General features: G+C 30.3%; 1 protein-coding gene across 1 annotated transcript in view; it reads right to left on the bottom strand.

Annotated features, from left to right (window-relative positions):
- LOC129921440 (protein singed wings 2) overlaps positions 1-9,859 on the bottom strand; it is a 267,225-nt gene extending 257,366 nt beyond the window's left edge. The window contains exon 1 of the mRNA XM_056003266.1: positions 9,671-9,859. Coding sequence (XP_055859241.1) covers positions 9,671-9,741 — 71 coding nt within the window. The 5' untranslated portion in view covers positions 9,742-9,859. The remainder of the gene's footprint in view (positions 1-9,670) is intronic.
- Between the last annotated feature and the right edge of the window lie 3,656 nt (positions 9,860-13,515).

Here is a 13,515-nt window from a genome sequence, read left to right as displayed (position 1 = left end):
TGTTCCAAGTTGAACATTAATATTTCTTAAGCCAAACCAAAAATCGTTAAGAAAAACAAACAACAAGACATTTAAACTAAAAAAAACCGATTTTAGTAAACTATTGCCCCAATTTATAAAAAAATTATAAAAAAACCCCCACCACCACTTATAAAAAACCCCACGTTAAAAAACACTATACGAGTTTCATACCATAAAACTTAAAAAAAGATAGGTACATTAAAAAATAAAAAAAATTTTACGATTGCACAAAAAAAAAATTCTGGCTCTCCTTTTTCGAATTTCAAAAATCCAAAACTTGTTCCAGGTTGTTCTAGGGCTCTTCTGAAATGTTCGAGACTTTCGCTTCTTAATATTGAATTTTAGTATGAAAAATTTCAAAAAAATGCTCCCCCATCCCCCCTTTCAAAAATCTAAAAGTTGTTCCAAGTGCACAATCACTCAAATCCAATTGCTTTAATACGCATGCTGATAACATAACCTTTTATTCGATATATCACACATAACGGTACAAGCTCTAAAAGTTACACAATCTTAAATTGAAAAAAAATTTAAAATACCTCAAAACACCTGTGGAGATCTGTTGGCGATAGACCTGTAGGAAACCGTATGTATTCGTTACTTAAATGCGGGTATTCACTTCAGTAACGAGTAACGAAACGTTACTGCCCAAATAATTTCGTTACTCGTATGTTTCGTTACTACCCTTCAAGCAAGAAAACTGAGTTCAACAAAGAAACTCCGACCTCAGACCGCGAAAATCGGGCTTGCACTCACACACTTGCAACTTTTTGTGTATGAACACAAAGTCGAACGAGAATCGTGGTGAAAAATGAGAAAAGGAAAAGAAAGACAAGGCCAACAAAAGCCAAAGCGTCATTTTGTTATTTTTTGTTGAAGTGTTTGGTCGCGTCGTGTCTCGTGTCGTTGTTTGTATAATGTTAGTTTATTAATTATAAACAATTTTGTTAAATTATAAACAATATGGAAAACAAAAAAGGTATGTTTTATATATCGCTCAAAGTGTTTGGGTTAAAATGTTGTTTCTTCTTGTGTTGTAGATGTAATCTCTAATGATGAAGAAAAATCTAGAAGGTGAAACATGCGATTGGGTATCTAAAAAAACACCAACAACAGCAGCAGCATCAAATGAAATAAAATGAAAAAAAATGTATTGTATTTTATATTGTATTTATTGTGAAAATTTCGTTTGCCAAAATAAAATAAAAAATAAAACAGTTTCAGTGAAAAAAAAAATAAATCTTGTTCTTTTTTTGGTCGCAAATGCGAAACGTCATCCCTTTCTTATTCCTCTTTCTGGTAGGTTTTCGCTGCTCCGGCTCAGGTCCGCCTTCGGCTCCGTTTTCTCGGAATGGAGATTTTCACCACACCAATACATATGCAATCGACTTCGCGGTGATTATAATTTCCATACTAATTTGAGCCGCCTTCGGACCAGTTTCTGATCCGAAGTCGGACTCAGCTCCGCCTCAGGCGGAGCGGATTCGGACCGAGGTCGGACCTGTTTGCTTGAAGGGTAGTACTGAACAAGTAACGAAACATGCGAAACATACGAAACGTGCGAAACGTGCGAAACATACGAAAAATACGGAACATACGAGTAACGACGATACTCCAATTCCAATACCAATTTGGATTGGATATACGAAATGCGAAACGAAAACAAAATGGTACACATCATTTGTCGTGTGCGCATTATTTCGCATCTCGTATCGGTTCGGTATCATCATTTATGTATTTTACGATTTTGTTGTTCTGTTTTTGTGAATGTATATCAAAAGGGGTAAATAAGAATTCTGTTTCTTTCTCTTTCGTACCTGTTTTTTATGGACATGTGGGAGTGAGATATGTGAAAGTGTGTTTGAGTGTAGTGTAGATACATTCCAATTAGAATACCAATTTGGATAGGTATACGAAATGTGAAACAAAAACAAAATTGTACACTGCATCTGTTGGGGCGTAGCCGTACTTGTATTCTGTTTTCTCCTTTTGTAATTAATAAAAAGAATTTTTCTTTTCCTTTGTTTGATATGTTTAATTTATTTTATTCTTTAGTTTGATTCAAACAAATAATTACAATTTTGGTTTTATTCATGCTTTTAAGTTTTTGTTTTTTTTTTTTTCTTTTGATTTCAAGTAGGTACTATTTTCTTGCTTGTGTGTGGTGAGGTGGTGTCTGACATGAGTGACGACAACTTTGAATGAGAATATGGAATCAATGTGACTGAATGAAATGATTGAATGGTTTTTTATTTTAGGTTTGCTGCAATGACAATTTTTAAGTTTGGACCGGGAGGAAACGAAACATGGGCGTGTTCGGGAATGAGGATAATTTGCGTTCCGCAATTTTCCCTAAAACTAAGTACGCTTTTTACGTATTCGTTTGCGGTTCCCCTCGGTAGAACATTCTGAATTGAACAGCATTTATCGCATCTCGTATCGGTTCGATATCGGTATCATCACTTCATCAGTAATGCAGGTATTATTCAACGACTTTTGGTCAAAGAAATGTACATAGGTATATTTTAATAGTTTCATTTTTGCTCTGTTTTTTGTGTATGTATATGAAAAGAGTTAAATAAGTACCTATTCTGTTTTTTTCTCTTTCGTAACCGGTTTTTATGGACGTGTGTGTGTGTGTGGTGAGATATGTGAAAGCGTGTGTTTAATCGTTGAACAATGGACATAAATTAAGAAATATTTTTGTAACTGCTCATTTAACATAAATAGACTCGTAGTTTTAAAGAATATAAATGAATAAGTGAATCGACAAGAAAAAAAGTAAAACAACTGGAAAATAATAATGTAATTTTAAATGAATTTCCATGATTTAAAAATTAGCACAAAACAACATTAATATTTTATACATACATATATGTATGTAAATGTTCAAATATTATATAAAACCCAATTTTGAGTAAATTAAAAAAAGTATTTCTTCAATCGATTTTATCTTTTTTCTAGTTTCCTTTTTGTTTTTAAACGTATTCTCAAGTTCCACTTGATTTTTTATAAATTATTCTAATGAAGAGTTTTCCTTGAATTTGTGTACTATATTTTTTTAAGATATTTTTTACCTACATGACAAATTAATAAGTTTGAATGAACTTGTCAGTTTTTCCCCAAATTAAATACGCTGTTGTCTTACAATAAAAAAAAAACAAAATTGAATACTTTCGTTCTTCAGGATTAAATCTCCGCGGACAATTTATAGTGTGAAACTTAAATTTTTTTAGTAAGTACATGCATATATGTACATACCAACCTAAATATGTAAATATCTACATTCATTTATGTATTATTATCAATTTCACTTTCTTTAAAACTCCATAGTGATTTTTTTTCTCCGATTTATTGATGTCTTGTTGGAGACCAAGCGAGTTTTTGTTGGTGTAAAAAAATTAAAATGTAACCTAAGCCTAAGGTAAAGCAATTAGTTTCATTTTCACACCAAAACCAGTAAATGGAACGACAGATCAAAATCAAACATTGACTGCAAAAAGTTGTTCCAATTCCACCTTTTTTTCTAGATACCTATCTATATATGTAGGTTTGTATGTAAAACTTGAGAAGTAGAGAAAAATTACTTCGATTTTTGTGTTTCAATTTGGACTTTTGATTTTTATTTACGATCGCCATTTTTAATTTCACTTCCAGAATTATCTTCCTGTATTCTTATTTGAATCTTGAATTGTTTGGTTTCATAATTATGTCAGTTATGATTCTATTTAACTATTTCTGGTAAAAACTATATTCAGCATCGGCACATTCATATCTTAAAAAAAAAATTACTTGTAGGTACATCGAAAATCTGATATTGAAAGCAGATTCTTGAAAACTTTACTCTTTGCTAAGCTAGTTGAGCTAGAGAATATTTGTATACCATTTTAAAAAAGATTTCTTGTCATTCAAAATCTTGCATTATTAAATTTTTAATGTCGTTTTTACTTTTAATATATATTAAAAAAAAAAAAAAAAACTACCAAAATAATAAGTTCTTAACGTAAATCGTGAGACATAACAAAAATACCAAATGTAGGAAATATACGAAATATACGAAACATACGAAAAATACGAAATATACGAAACATACGAAGCATACGAAACATACGAAACATGCGAAACATGCGAAACATGCGAAACATGCGAAACATACGAAATATACCTAAAGTAACGAAAGTAACGAGTAACGATATCGTTGATGCGGGTACTAGAACCAAAAGTAACGTATACATACGGGTACTCGTTTTGTCGTTACTTTTACAGCCCTAGTTGGCGACGACCAGCTACCAGTGTAGGATTTCTACCGATAGAAAACTCTGCGGTTTTTATGGGATTTCCACGTTTACGTGGTTTTTTGAATATTTTTTAACTATATATCGGGTTTATCATTTTGAGTGGACGTAGAACTCGACAACAGTATAATGAATTATTGTTTTCCATTTAATGTAATTATAATTGGTAAGGTGGTTTCAATACAAAAAAAAAGGTTTTAGTAGAGTAACTAAAGCAAATTATTAGGGAACCCGGCCGTACAGCTCTGATTTTGACGATTTTTTTTTTCAAACGTAGGTAATTAAAAATATTTTAAAGTCTTTAGATTAAAAATTGCCGGTGTTGCCGTATTGTTTTTTTAAATTAACATTAAATTTTTTTTGAACAAAACCATTTTTTTTGCTTAAATTTCAAAAAAAAACAAATGAAAGCAAAAGATACTCTAGGTAATTTAAGGAAAAAAAATATAAGGGAGTAGAGAACAATCTTCCATCGTTTAAGCGATAAATGCAATTTTCTTACAATATGACTTCAAACACAAAAAAAATATTTTGAAAACAACGGCAACATCTACAATATTTTAAAATACATTTTTAAAAAGCCAGAAGCTCATACTTATCTCTTAAATTTAAATCCACTAAATTTAATCAAGAGTTTTTGAACAAATGGTCCTCAAACTCAGAATTTAAAAAATAATTGTTATTAAAAATATTTAAAAATGACTTTTTTCCAAACTTTTTCTAATAAAATATGAATTTATTTTACAAAAATGTTTGGCCATAAATATTATCAGTTGAATTCCGAAGCAGAAAAGGTAATCTATATCACACTTTTGAAAAAAAATTCAAAATTACTTCAGTTTCAATGGGTTTTTTTGATAGAAACTGAATTTTTGCATCGAAATAATTAATTTTCTCAAAGGCTTTGGTAAATAAGAACTTTAAATTTTTGCTATTTAACTTTCAACAGTAAGGGTTATTAAATGAATAAAAAATAATTTTATGTTTAGATGTTGAACTTTCAAAAAAAAAAAAAATAAGTTACATTTTTTTTCAAAACTTTTGTTAAAAAAAGTTCTTCGAAAATGAAATACTTTTTAATTTTTTTCATAAACCGTAATAGGTGCTTATTGACATTTCATTTTATAATTTCAAATCATAATAAATGCGGTAAAAAAAAATTTGAAAATAAATGCATTTTATATTACGAAAAAGTTTAAAAAACGACATCTTAAAATTTTTTCAATAATTTTTTTTTCAAAAATCTGAGTTCAGATACCATTCATTCAAAAGCCCTTAATTCAATTAACTTAATTTTAATTTTACAAATATGACTAGGCTTCTAGCTTTTTAAAAATGTATATTTAAATATTGTAGGTGTTGCCGTTGTGTTCAATTTTTTTTTTGTGTTTGAAGTCAATTAATAAGAAAATTGCATCTATCGCTTGAACGATGGAAGATTGTCCCTCACTCCTATATATTTTTCCTTAACCCTTTCGAACCCAAGCTATGAATATCAATATTAAAAAATGTTTTCAGTATTATCGAAATATGAATACCAAAAAGTTATTTTCCAAAATAGTAAATAGCAAAACTAATGTGCTACTCTCATGTTGCATGTAAGTAACATGCACTGCCTATGACCACCAAAAAAAGTCGGACAACTGAGAAAATAATTTTTTATGGAACAATAATATATGCTGCTTCTTCTAAGCCAAAAAGCAAAACAGTTTCTGGATTAACTTTTTTTATATCTTCTTTTCAAAATTATGACCATATATAAAATAAAAATTTTTTTTGCAAAAAAAAAGAAAAAATGTGAAATTCAGTTCCTTTTTCGATAAAAAAAATTAAAGGTATGATATTGGACTAAATTTTTGTAATAATCCAGTAATTAGGCATCATTATCTTTCAATTGAGCCATCGAATAGAAACCTAAAAATATATTTAATAGAATATTTTTTACGAATTTTTAAAAATATGTTACATGAGAGTAACGCTGGGTTCGAAAGGGTTAAATTTCCTAGACAATCTTTTGGCATCAATTAATTTATGAAATTTAAAAAAAATTTTTGATCAAAACGGCAACACCGGCAATTTTTAGACTTTAAAGTATTTTTAATTACCGACGTTTGAAAAAAAAAAGATCATCAAAATCTAAGCTGTTCGGCCGGGTTCCCTAATATTGCCAATTTTTTAGCTTTAGATACTCCACTATTTAAGTACAAGTAAATTGTAATAAGCAGTTTTTAGATTTTCTAAGAACAATATCTGGATCGTCCATTGGGGTATACGTTCGAGTTGCGTGCGTTTCTCTTCTCGTTCTCTAACTAAAATCACTAACTTGGCTGTCGGAAGCATGAGTGCTTATCATATTTAAGCCAAATTCCAATTCCAAGCCAAGTCCTATAACGATATTGACACTTGGCATCACGGCACCTGGTGGACAGCGACGAAAACCTGAAAGTTATATAGATTATTTTCCGATTTGCCGTTCAATGTAATTTCCATAAGAAAAACATTTATTTTACGAATTATTTTTATTTGTACGAGTATAAATGTAATGATTTTAAAATGATAATAATATGTGTTTATATCTTAATCAGGTTTAAAATATATCAAAAAGTATAAAATTACCTGTGTAATTTGTATTTAAAAATTGCAAGCGAATCGCCTGAAACCAACAAAAAATACTATACAAAATATTGAAATTATTAAGTTATTCGTTTACTTGTTTTGCTTTTTCACAAATAGGTAAGCATTTTTTTTTTTATTTTCAACAATTTTGAAAGAAAATTAAACCAAAATAGTTTCTATATTTTTGTTGTTGTTTTCCTGCGATTTGCTTCCCTTTTTGGAGACAAATTACAAAGGAATTATTATTCTTTTTGGTATATTTTAAACCTGATTTAGATATAATCACATGTTATTATCATTTTACAATCATAAAATTGATACTCGTTGATATAAATTTAATTCGTAAAATAAATGTCTTTCGAGGTCTTTTTTGTTTTTTCTTATGGAAACTACATTCGAAAAAAAAAATCTATATTATTTTCAGGTTGTCGCTCCAAGTGGTAGATGGCGTGGAAGGCTATTTCCCAAGTCACAATAATCAGATATTAAGGGTAACAAAGTCTAATACATCAAAGCTGATGAGCGCCCTCTTCCTTTTACTTTTGAGAGCTAAAACTTTCAGCATATATATGTTGGTATAGATGTCTGTAGCAAAATAATGGGTGGGGAAGTAATGAATTACATGGTTTATTTTTTTGCCTTATAACGTGGACCACACTAGTACCCACCCATACAAAGTGCTGTCAGAAATGTAATGACCATTTTTTTAATGAAACAACTGTATTACGATATAACATGATTTGCTATCGCAAAAAAATACATCAAGTCAGTTTTTGTTATTTTGAAGAAATTAAAAAAATGTTATTTCTTATTAAAGAAAAACACCCTTTCACTTTTGATGCGCATATTTTATTATTTTTTTTCTATGGTATATGAAATGTTCATACACAATTTCACGAGTCTACCACTTATTTTCAAAGAGTAATTGATAATATTGTGACTCTTACTCTTTAAGTAAAAGACTATTCATAAAGAGTCCAATAACTTTGTACGTGATGGTCGAGACATTTTGGTATTAATTTTAATCGAGCGGGCGTTTAAAAATACACCGAAATCGTGTATCATATTAATAGTAATGTTTAATTACCTATATTATGATATGCAGCAATGCGAGTGCAACATAGAAAAACTCTTGTATCTACCCTTCCGGATCCGGATGGAATACAAGGTGGCTCAATATCTCAAAATAACTCTTATATTAAGTACAACCAATGATGTAATTATCATGCTTTTATCACCAAGTGCAAGATTTTGTTGCTAAACCGCCACGCTAATTAAGGATATTATATGATCAAAAACTACTTCTAACCATTGAATAATTACAAATAAAAGTGACACCGCAGATTACTCATTCTACTATTTGAGTATCGGAAGATACTCAAGGTGCAAGATTTTGTTGCTAAACCGCCACGCTAATTAAGGATATTATATGATCAAAAACTACTTCTAACCATTGAATAATTACAAATAAAAGTGACACCGCAGATTACTCATTCTACTATTTGAGTATCGGAAGATAGATGAACTACATAGGGTTGTGCCTCGACTATCATTTTTTTTCGAGTTGCGTCTAAACTAATTTATTTTTTTAAACCTTCATAAAAAAAATTATTAATTATTATTATATATTTCAAAGAGCTTAAATTGATATAGGTTTTCGTATATTGAAAGGTCATATTAGTCTAGCGAACAAGGTCGATGCCTTTTACTCCTACCAGCCTAGGTTCGAATACCGGTAAAAATTGAAATAGTTATTTTTTTTTGCGGACATATTTTTTGACAAATTGAATTAGTTTTTATTCTAGTCATGTAAACAAAAAAAAAAAAATCTCAATTTCCCTTCAGATTCGAACTTAGACAGGTAAACTTAACAGACATTCACTTATCCTCTAGACTTTTATCTATATAAGCTGTTCAGGATTTGATTTTGGGTTGCTGGATTTGCTTTTGGATTGTTGGATTTGCAATTCTTATTTTTTTTAATTCACAAACCTAAACAATAAACACTCAAGATATTAGAGGCAGTGAGAAAAAAGCGGAAGTTTCCCTGGGTGTTCAGTGTTCACTTCTATTTGTAATTATTCAATGTTCTAACTAACGTGTTGTTCTACCGTGATTTTAAAATGATAATGATATTCTTTAACGCAGAATCATTCTAAAAAAATAGTTGAATTAAAGTGCTTTTCGTTTGTTTATCAGTTCATCTATCTTAGTTCGCTATCAATTTGTTAAGCGAAATAGTTTCTTCGAATGATTTATAGACCCACTTACTATTGAGACGGTGCTCAGAGAATGAGAGAGGGGATTTAATTAAAACTCAGAGCAGTTTGTTAAACTAAAAAATTGTATGTAATGCCCGCTAAAAAAAAAAATAAAAGCGAAACATCTTATACCTTCCTACCATGTTAGTATAATCAAACCGAAGTTTTATACATGTGTGCAGAACACATTTTAACTAAAGCGTTATGTAATGATTTTTTTATGATTGAAAATACAAATATTAGTCATGCGTACCTTCATAGAAATACTAAAAAACATCTCTGTTAACTTTATTTATATATATCATTTTGGAGCAAAACTCAAAACGGCTGTATACACACTATGAAGAAGTAAATTCGAAACCAAAACAAATATTGAAGTGAGTCAGTTAACATAAGAATGATGTAAGCATTGTTAAACTATTGTAAAAAAAATGTTCTTTCTAATACAATTCAAATAAATAAGTGTAAGACATTTACCTTAAAAAATAAATTACTAAGATGAATTGCAATAAAAACCTTCTAAAAGTGATATTTTTGCAACTAAACATTTTTTTTTTTTTCAAAAAATTTGCACAAATAAAACTCCACTTTATTAATTACGATTAGGTACTTTTATCTGCTCAGAGATCGGTTGAATAATAAAATCGACTAATCTTAACAACAATTGATAGGCATCAAGTTACCAAAGTTTTTAACTTTTTTTTTATTTTCGTGAAAGCTCATTTTTACCCAAGATACCCAAGATGCCCAAAAGTATATTACAAGTTCATGGCAAGTAATGAAGTAAAGCAACTTTTGTTACTTATAGATACCCACCCAATCTCAAACTGTCGAATTTGGTCACATTTGAAATCATTTAACCTAGGGCGTATTTTTACAACTACAATTTAGGTACAAGAATGTAACTATGTTCCCCTAAAATATTAAAACTCACAGTCTATTCAGGTTGTGATTTTTATAAGTGTCTGTATTCATGGACCAAAATTTTTCGTCTTAGTAAGGGTATGATAGCATCTAACTGATGAGCCCACTGCCATACCTGGGCGAAACGCATATGGAGTTGAGGTCATTTTAACTTTTTAATTGTACAATTTATAACTACAAATTTGTGTCTTGTTAATCGCAAATACAAATTATTAGGATAGAATTCGGTTTCACAAAGTATTAATTAATTCAAAGAGGGGGCAAAATGACATTTTTTCATATATTTGACGAACTTTTGGTTTGTTTGGATAGTTCTTGAAGAAGGAATTGGAGTACTTATAATTTATTTATAAAATGAGCCATTTTAAGTACCTAACCTAAGCGGGGCTTCTAATTCAAGTAAACAAATAAAAATTTAAGTAACGCACAAAGCTTAAGGTACACTCAGAGAAATAAAGTGCACCACTGCATTCTGCAGACAAATTTGGTAAGTTTATTTGGTTATAGGAAATAATTTTCAAAATCGTTAGGCTACGGCCACGTCCTGAGCGGCTGAGCGTCTGAGCGGCTGAGCGGCTGAGCGTCATTCCTGAGCGACGAGGTCAATCCTGAGCGCCGCGATCCTGAGCGGCAATTTCAAAACCCTACAAGTACAAAATATTCGATGAGTATTCGGCTCGCACGCGGGATTTTTTTTTATTTTATAATTCTAAATAAAATAAAGTTGGTATGCCATATTGTAGTTAATATAATTCTATACCTAAAACCAAAATTTCAAAAGAATCTAACTGGAAAATTTGATTAAAAAAAAAAAAATAAAAATTCAACATTTTTTCAAAAATCCAAAAATGCATTTCTTAAAATTTTTATTTTTGATTCATACTAAGACTATATAAATGCTCTTGTATAAAAAATTTAAAAAAATTTAATAAGTCGTTTGAGGGAAATTCAGAGTTTAAAAAAAAAACGGTTCTATGACAGGTACCGTTAATAATGACTTTCGAAAAAATCTTTTTTTGTTAAAAAATAGGTCTTGTCCCACACTTTGTTTTTTGTTTTAATCGTTAAAAGAGTTTTTGAGAAAATTATACTTTTCTAGGATTGGTGCATCACAGTTATGGTTAGATAAGGTTCTAAAAAAATTAATTCCATACAATCATGTGCACAATATCCATAAACTGCTACATACCAAGTTTGAAGAGAACTGATCCATCCGTTTAAGCTATAGCTTCATAGACAGACAAAGATTCGAGTTCCAGGATCGATTCCTGTCGGGGCCTATTTTTTTATTTTTTTATTTTAACGAAAAAAATTAATATTTTTTAGTATTTTTCTTCAAAAGAAACCATAATTTTCACCATTTACTAAAATGTTCGTGATAATTTAGAACAAAATGTAGTTCGCCGCTCAGGATTTCAAAAAAATATAGAACAGAGCTGAGCGGCTGAGCGTCGTCGCTCAGACGCTCAGGATTGCCGCTCAGGATTGCCGCTCAGCCGCTCAGGGTGTATGTGGCCACCCCCATACATTTTCATACGTTCTAATTTAGTTTTGACGCTCAGGATTTCCGCTCAGACGCTCAGCCGCTCAGGACGTGGCCGTACCCTTAGAGTCGTTTTCTAAAAAAACTAATTGTTTATCAATACCTAATTAAAAACTTAAAATAAAATTGGTAGATAGATAGATAAATTTTATTCATGAGAAACAATTTTATATACAATGTATCGAGTGGTGAACACGAATACATAAGGACGTGACAAAGTTTGTCGTGTGTGTGTATTATACAATATTATTAGACATAATTTATTTTTAATTTTTAAACATCGCATCGACTTGATTTTTCGGACATTATAATAGACCGAGAACCCACAGCAAATTTTTGGAGTGGATGTATAACCAAAATGTGAGTAGTTCACATTAATTGGAAAACTCACGATATTTAACCTCCCGAAAACCATATAAAGCCGCGATTTAAAGTTGTCAGACTTTAGAATTCGTTCTTAGAAGGCAGAAGCTTATAAAACTGCATACTCACTGCACCTCCACTCCCAAAATTTGCTCTAGGCTCTTAGACTATACATTTTTAAAACAATTTGCGTAGACTTTGAGTTTAGTTAAAACTGAAATACTTTTGGTTTAGTTAAAACGGAATGACTTTTAGTTTAGTTAAAACGGAATTACTTTTAGTTTAGTTAAAAACAAAAATTATAATATAAAAATATAAAAAGTATGGTTTTTAAATTTAGAAAATAAAAAAAAAAAACAAACATGATTGCATAGCTAATTAAAAACTTCCGGTGATTATATTTGGTCTCTAAGCATTGGCCTTACTATAATAGTTAAATAGAAGCTGCCAGTCGAAGCCATTTTGATTACTCTTTACTTCCTCGATGAGTAGAACATTTTTACCAAAGAAGCGACGCCTTATTTACCTCTCTTGCAGATTACATAAACTACAGTTACCCGCTGTTCGATGAAGAGTTAAGTTTAATTTGATATGTTCGACTCTAATTTTGAAGATGGTCCCAATGTTGTAGCAAGAGAAACAGCTTTTAAAGTAGCTATTTTCATTAAGATTGTAATTGATTTATATAGATACTTTCGCTCTGTTGAACTGCTAGCTTTTTCGATAAATACTCCAGTCAAAGCGTCGGAAAAAAGGGCCTTACCTAGCGCACAGAGGCACTGTCAGTTTTTATTTCATGGATCGATAGGGGTATATTTAAAAGGCTTAAACCCAATTTCTCACCACCTGATCATTCCTTTTAGCGGAGTTATTCACAAAAATGCATTTTTTGGAATATTTTACTTCTAAGCTAATATCTTTGCTCCAGATTATCGTAGACCAAAAACAATACATTCTCTTCCTTATAATATTTTCTATGGCTGTATTTAATTTCATTGTATTTGAGTGAGTAAATACAAAATGGCAGCCATTTAAAGTCAAATTCTAGTTGTTAAAAAACACCCCATTTTTGTCATTATTTCGAAAAAAGCTTATATCATGATTGACATTTTTCTAACGTATTTTGTAGCCCTATTCATGTCCTGCATTTTACGGAAAAAATCAGCTCATTATCACCAAAGATGGCCGAGCAATTGATAAATGAACGCATGCAAAACCGGTGCGAATAACTCGGCTTCAGAGTGTCCTACGACAAAAAATAAAGCTTTCGATTGTTCGCTACAACATTTTCTATCGATTTTGTGCACCTTATTTTTGTTGAAACAAATAAAAAATAAGTAATATTAAGTAAAAGACGTTTTTTTGTTTAGCAAACTCTTGCCTCTTTATTTTGTAAACGGTGCAAGTATTGGCTAACAAAATAAATTGCTGTTGTAGCTGTAAGTGTTGCCGTGTTTTTAATAATTTTTTTTTATTTTAAGTAGGTATTTTT

Source organism: Episyrphus balteatus, chromosome 1, assembly GCF_945859705.1.
Source record: "Episyrphus balteatus chromosome 1, idEpiBalt1.1, whole genome shotgun sequence".
In the NCBI taxonomy this organism is placed as follows: domain Eukaryota; kingdom Metazoa; phylum Arthropoda; class Insecta; order Diptera; family Syrphidae; genus Episyrphus; species Episyrphus balteatus.
The sequence above is the reverse complement of the archived record's forward strand: the minus strand, read 5'-3'. Positions and strand labels throughout refer to the sequence as shown.